The sequence below is a fragment of the Alosa alosa genome, chromosome 17 (genome assembly GCF_017589495.1).
Source record: "Alosa alosa isolate M-15738 ecotype Scorff River chromosome 17, AALO_Geno_1.1, whole genome shotgun sequence".
Classification (NCBI taxonomy): domain Eukaryota; kingdom Metazoa; phylum Chordata; class Actinopteri; order Clupeiformes; family Clupeidae; genus Alosa; species Alosa alosa.
In genome coordinates this window covers 14,375,380-14,382,727 of record NC_063205.1, presented here as the reverse complement: position 1 = coordinate 14,382,727, position 7,348 = coordinate 14,375,380, and the positions used below count along the sequence as shown (strand labels likewise).

The following is a 7,348-nucleotide window of genomic DNA, read 5'->3' as shown; positions in this document are numbered from 1 at the left end:
AGAGAAAATAGATATGCAGGAACAAGACAGATGTGGGGGGTACCTGGACAGGTGGAGAGTTAGTGGAGGGTGAGAACGAGAGAGAGAGAGAAGGGTGGAAGGGAGGAAGGGTGTGGTTGGGGAGATGGTGTATGAAAAGAGAAATGGAGGGAGTTTGACTATGTGTGTGTCAGAGTGCATTTACCTGTGTGCTGTGTGTATAGAGGTGGTGGTGGGGTGGGGGTCACAGCCTAGGTAGCATGGAAGCCAGCCCAAACCCCACCCATTACATTTGAGGTAGGGAAATTCGGTCTGGACTTGCTCCATTGACAGACTTTTCTGCCCGTATGAATAATCAGCGACCAATCAAATCGTCTAAGCGGGCTTTATACGATGACGGAAAGTTGGGCAACAGTGCTTAGTTATTGACGTGGCCTGGATGCCATTCGGTTGAAAGTTCGGTGTGTGTGTGAGAGAGTGTGAGTGTGTGTGAGTGTGCATGTGAGTGTGAGAATGAGTATGAGTGTGTGTGTGAGTGTGAGTGTGAATGCGAGTGTGAGTGTGTGTGTGTGAGAGAGAGAAAGTGAGTGTGAGTGAGTGTGTGTGTGTGTGTGTGTGAGCGTGTATGAGCGTGTGTATGAGTGTGTGTGTGTGTGTGTGTGTGTGTGTGTGTGTGTGTGTACCTGAGTGGGGGGAGCGGTAGCGGAAGTCCTCCTTGGTCAGCAGCAGCAGGGCCTTGCCGTTCATCTGGAAGCTCCTGCTGGGGATGGGCCTGAGCGCAAACTCCTGCTCCGCCCAGCGCAACCACTGGGCCACGTCATCACGGCTCCAGAACACCGGCTGCAGACCCGCACACACACACACACATTCAGTTTTTTTCCACAAACAAATATAGAGATTTGGGCACTTTATGATGGCCTTCATAAATGTGAATTCATGAAAGCAACTGTGCAAGGCACATGTATGGCATATGTCATGTATACATGTTGTATGTGAGTTATTCTGTCAAATTAGACAGAATCTAGAAAAATGGTTGCTGCAGAATCACATTTTGCTCAATGTTTGTCTACAAAATGTTTTAAGTCCCAAAACATAGACCTATAACATACTTTTAAACATTTGTTAATATATTTTAAAATATTATATTTAATATTAATATTCCAATGTTTTCATATTACCTTCGCCCTTGGGTTATTACTCTCTAAAAATGCACGATCTTGGGTGCCATGTTTGGTCATTAATATCTTAAAACGTATAATTCCTAGCCTACCCAGACTTTGTTTGTATAAAAGACTGTACTATTGATTTTTATATAGGGACCTAGATTCTGAACAAAGTGCAAATTTAGCTATCCCAAAAAATGTGGGCTGAAAAATATGAAGTCATGGGATTTCAACAGGAATATTTCATAGGTCTTCGGTTTTGGGACCAATTCATGATATAGACAAGGTTGGATCAAAATCTGAGATGCACCATATTCAAGGAATGTCCTATGCTTCATTTTCACATAGTCACTTCATTTTCACTCATAAAGTCATGCCAAGCTTTTTGAATTTGAGACTAAGCTAGGGAGAGGAAAGAGAGAGAGAGAGAGAGAGAGAGAGAGAGAGAATGTGTGTGTGTGTGTGTGTGTGTGTGTGTGTGTGTGTGTGTGTGTGTGTGTGTGTGTGTAAGTAACAGAAAGAGAGAGAAAATGAGAGACACAGAGACAGTGAGGTGTAGTGTAACTAATTACTTTAATTCTATAACAATTTTGTCATTTTAGTACCGGTATATGGGAAGCATTTTATTTTATATGGGAGTCATGCTGAACAGTGGTACAATAAAATAATTATATGGGTACCAGGAGGGGAACAAGAGATAAGAAACAGAGTGAGGAAAGGAAAGTAGAGAAAGAGAAACTAATGAGAGGAAAAAGGACAGAGGCAAGTAAAGGAGAAGAATGGATAGAAGAGAGAAGCGAAAAAGGAGGTAAAGTTGAGGAATAAAAGAACACTTATTAAACTGGCCCCGAGCTAATTATGTATATGTTGGACCGGGTGGTGCGTTTGTGACACTTCGAGGCACTTTCCTCTGCACTGACTTCTCCCCTCGCTTACTTTAATTTGCCGTGGGAACACAAGGAAGCAAAACATCTGCACTGGTGCACTGCCTAAAACATCTCGGGAAACATTCAAAAAGTAGGCCAGAAAATGCCAGAGGGCCTCTCGGAGCACAACACCACCACCCCCAGCCCCCCCCACCCCCAGCCCCCACCCCCCCAAAAAAAGACATAAAAATAAATATCTATTTGCTTTCATCAGCTTTGCAATTTAAGCATTTGAACAACTTCAACATTTACAAAAAGTTAAGAGAAGAAAACTGTTTTAGCTTTTGTAGCATACACACACACACAGCGTGCACACTCACACACACACACACACAAAACAACAATAACAATAACAAACAACTGCACGACTTCTTAAGGACCATCTGGTGTTCAGCATACCAAGGTCTGCAGAATGACACCTCCAAGACAAAGTTTGTGAGACAAGCTACTATCTTTAACTGCAAGTGAAGTGGACCAGTTGAACAAAATGTCAGTTTATCACAGACCTCAAACATTTCCTTCTGGAGTATGGCAGCTGCTATCTTTGGGGAACATGCTCTGCTGTGTCACTGTTGATGAAGGAAGAGAAAGAGTACTGTACCTTCAAGACTCTCCATTTTTCACACTCTCTCAGACACACACACACACACACACACACACACAACAGGCAAACTTCAAAAAGGAGAGTGTAACACACAGCAATAACACAACAGCTTGCTATTTCACACAGCCACTTTTCTCCATCCAGCCTCTGCTTTGGATAGCTTTGCTTACAACGATCTCTTCTGAAACTGACTAAAGCTTCAACATCTCCAGCCAGTGTGGCGCTGACAAATGCTTCCTTTTTGCCAAAAACAACACCTTACCAAATACTAATGAAAAGAAAGGAGAGGACATGGTTCCACTGTGCCTCTCTGCCACACACACACACTCACACAAATACAAATACACACACAACATACACACAAATATACACATACACACACAAAAAACAACACGCACACACGCACACGCACACGCACACACACGCACGCGCACGCGCGCACACACACACACACCAGCCATGCTGTGGGATCCACAGGCTGTTGATTAACCTACCAAACAGGTTAAAGTCTCACCCTCACTCTCACCTCTATAAATCATACGTTGAATTTACTGGGCCGATGTTGTGTTGGACTTTTTACAGCTAATAGAGAGTGTTGTTAATGAGAGGCAAGACACAAATAAGACCTAAATATAATCTATTGTCCTATTAATGGTTTACTGTAGAGTATGTCTTTGTATATCTCAAAGTGAGAATAATAACAAAGAATTTACTTAATAGAAACTGAAATTGACAAAAATATTGATCACTTAAATTTCCGTTTTGACCCAAGCAGACCCAATGCAGCTGCACTTCCTTCCCTACAGTGTTTTTCTCAGTGACACTTGCAGAGGAGTCTTGGATGACTGCTCATAGTCTCATTACACACACACACCCCCGTCTTCCTTCCAGATGTGTCAGCAAATACAGCCTAAATACACACACACACACACACACACACACACACACACACACACACACACACACACACACACACACACACACACACACACACACACACACACACACACACACACACACACACACCATTTAACCATATGCGAGTGAAACAGTTCTGGTCAAGTTATGCATTTGTGGGTTGAGGGGGTATGCTTGCACGTATAAGTGTGTCGCTAAGCTGCCGCTGCCGTGGATCATTTATGACTAGGCCCACAGTGAGGGCCAAAGGTCGGTGGGCTAACTCGTTAGCCGACCACGCCAGATCCGGCCGCCTAATCCGGTCAGCAGTGCTGGCCATCTGCGCTCGCAGCCGCGGAGAGACAGCTGCCCAGCAGAGCAGAGTGGAGAGGAGAGGAGGAGAGAGGAGGAAGGGAGCCCAAACAAAACTTCCCACAACACACTTTGGCAGGAAGTTGCCCCCCGCACCCCTCCTCCTCCTCCTTCCTGGGCTCAGTTTCAGCACAGGAAACTTCCTGCGGGAAGGTTAGGGCGCGATGCAGCGGGTGCTCAGCAGAGAGAGAGAGGGTGTGGGGAGAGAGAGAGACAGAGAGAAGAGAGAGAGAAAGAGGGAGAGAGGGAGGGGTGGTAGAGAGAGAGAGAGAGAGAAAGAGGGAGAGAGGGAGGGGTGGTAGAGAGAGAGAGAGAGAGAGAGAGAGAGAGAGAGAGAGAGGAGGAGGAAAGAGAGTCTGAGTGGTAGAGAGACAGAGGGGGAGAGAGAGAGAGAGAGAGGAGGAATGAGAGTCTGAGTGGGAGAGACAGAGAGAGAGAGAGAGAGAGAGAGGAGGAAAGAGAGTCTGAGTGGTAGAGAGACAGAGGGGGAGAGAGAGAGAGAGAGAGGAGGAATGAGAGTCTGAGTGGTAGAGAGACAGAGGGAGAGAGAGAGAGAGAGGAGGAAAGAGAGAGTCTGAGTGGGGTGAGAGAGATAAAGAACCAGAGAGGGAGAGGAGTGAGGAGATGGAGAGAGGGGAAGAGAGGAAAAGAGTGGGAGAAACCACATGAGAGAGGGAGACAGGGGAGCAGTAAGGGAGGAAGAGAGAGGTGGAGAGGGAAGAGGGATAAAAACAGAAGGAGAGAGAGGGAAGGAAGAGGGTAGGAGGGAGACTGTGGGAGGGAGAGGGGGAGGAAGGAAAGGAGGAAAAGGAGGGAAAGAAAGAAAGTGAGAGGAGGGTGATAAATTGCGAGAGGGAACGATAAGACAGTTGAGTTGGAGGGAGAGAGAGAAAGAGAGAGAGAGACAAAGAGAGAGGGAGAGAGAGAGAGAGAGAGATAGAGAGAGAGAGGGTGTGACATAGAGTCAGCCAGAGATCGGGAGAGGGAAAAGAGACAGTGTGTGTATAAGGGAGAGAAAGAGACTGATGAGGGGCGAGAGAAGGAGTGAAAGAGAGAAGACAGAGAGAGGAGAAGAGGAAATGGGGGTTGAGGGAAGGAAGGGGGGGGGGCAGGCACAGGAGGCAAGACCATGAGAGGAAGTCCTGACTAAGAAACACAGAAGTCACAAGACAAAAAATAGGAACAAGAAAGGGTGCTATTCTATAATGTACTAACTGTAATATAAGGAAAGATTTAAAATGAATTAAACCAGATATTAATTAAATAATGATTTACTATTATTAAATTATTAATAACTTCCATTAAATAGAGAGAGGAGAAGATGGTGATTTGAATAATGAAAAAATAAATCGCTAGATGATTAAAATGACTAATAATTACAACATATGATTAAAGCACAACTACTATCCCATAGTCTACATCTGCAAGCACTGTCGAAGTCACATGAAGTGACCATCAAGGGCAGCACAACATCTACTTCAGTGATGTGCTGTTGTAACCTGCACTGTATTGTCTGCACAGTTCTGCCACACACCGGCCTGGGCTCGGACCCGCGAGCTTGCAGCACCTTGGACTGACCGTGGTGGACATACTAGCAAGGAGACTAAAACTCATGGGTGCAAGCATCGGTAGCAAGTTCATTTAGGATCTGTACAATGCGGGAGTCTTACTCATTGCAAAGCTACTTTGCCTTCTGTCCATCTCTAGCCAGCCACTGAAGCAAGCTGCCTGATGAAGCTGTCGTGTGTTTCCTTCTCACTGAGCATGACTGTCAGTGGACAGCCCAGAGCGTCGCAACCACTTTAGAATGAAGTTGAAAGGACAAACACATGGCCACAGAGTCTTAGTCTGCCTTGACTGTATGAATGTAGAGTTGTCTAAATATTTCTGATAGGAAAATAAGTTTTGATTATAAATATATGATTGAATTTAATATTCAACATGTAGACAAATGTTCAGTCTGCTATGCTAGGGTGCACCACCACAACTACTGTACCTCATACCTGAGGCAAAGGTGGTTTGACTGACTGTAATGAAGACATGAGAAACAAATACATGCAACGGGGGATGTTGTCTGAACACTTCAGACAATAAGTGGCAGGCATGGCCATGCTGAAAAAGGTACTTAATTGTCTTGATATTGCTCCGCCTCGGCTCTTGTCTGGCTGTGAACACCTGCTTTGTCCTTCCTTGAACACACAAAAAGCAATGACACCCAATCCTCTTTGATGACATATTCTTGTGTTGCCAATACACAGAATCTTCCACACTCCTGTTGGAAGGGGTTGCTTGGAGTTGCCATAGAAACAACCGGGCACTTGGAATAAACGGCTAGGGAAGAGGGGATGAGATCACCGCTATCTCATTTCATTGTTGCCTGCCCCCGTCCTAGCGTCCTAGCCTAACCCCATCCCCACCCCCACTCGCCAATACACTTCCTCCTCGCCTTAATTCATCCACCAACTTCCTGTTTTTTTCTCATGGATTTAAAGACAGCACATTTGTGTGACAGACTGCTAGACAGACAGATAGAAAGATGAAGGGACAGTCAGGCAATATGTATCAATGTGTGTGTGTGTGTGTGTGTGTGTGTGTGTGATAGATAGAGAGAGAAACAGGGGGAGATCAATTTGACAGCAGTGAAACAGGAGATGATCCAGTGCTTCATCAGAGATGGTGGGATTTCAATCATATATTCACAAACAGAACATGCTTCCATCTTTGTTGCGTTGCATCCACATCCATGGAGATGAATGGAGATAGATAGATAGATAGATAGATAGATAGATAGATAGATAGATAGATAGATAGACGATAGATAGATAGATAGATCGATCGATAGATAGATAGATAGATAGATAGATAGATAGATAGATAGATAGATAGATAGATAGATAGATAGATAGATAGATAGATAGATAGATAGATAGATAGATAGATAGATAGATAGATAGATAGATAGATAGATAGATAGATAGATAGATAGATTCACAAACAGAACATGCTTCCATCTTTGTAGATAGATAGATGCATCCACATGCATAGATAGATAGATAGATAGATAGATAGATAGATAGATAGATAGATAGATAGATCGATAGATCGATAGATAGATAGATTGATACTTTATTGATCCCCAAGGGGACGGAGCTACCTCGACATGCTGCCACTCTTGGCACGACACACACGATAGATAGATCGATAGATCGATAGATAGATAGATTGATACTTTATTGAAGGGCGGATAACAATTGTGACAATTCAGCTGTATCTTTGTGGGCTGAGATGCAAAGGTGTTTAGAATTGACAAGTCTATAGTCTAACTGACTACACTTTCCAACCACCAGTTCTCTGTGGTTTTAGACTCACTCTGGTTATAACTGAGTTTTTTCACTCATGTTCACTCA

At 44.2% G+C, this 7,348-nt stretch overlaps 1 protein-coding gene across 1 annotated transcript in view; it reads right to left on the bottom strand.

Annotated features, from left to right (window-relative positions):
• Window positions 1-7,348, bottom strand: part of LOC125311004 (transcription factor ETV6-like) — a 19,848-nt gene that overhangs the window by 1,416 nt on the left and 11,084 nt on the right. Inside the window, exon 3 of the mRNA XM_048268808.1 lies at window positions 663-827. Within this exon, the coding sequence (XP_048124765.1) occupies window positions 663-827 (165 nt within the window). The remainder of the gene's footprint in view (window positions 1-662; window positions 828-7,348) is intronic.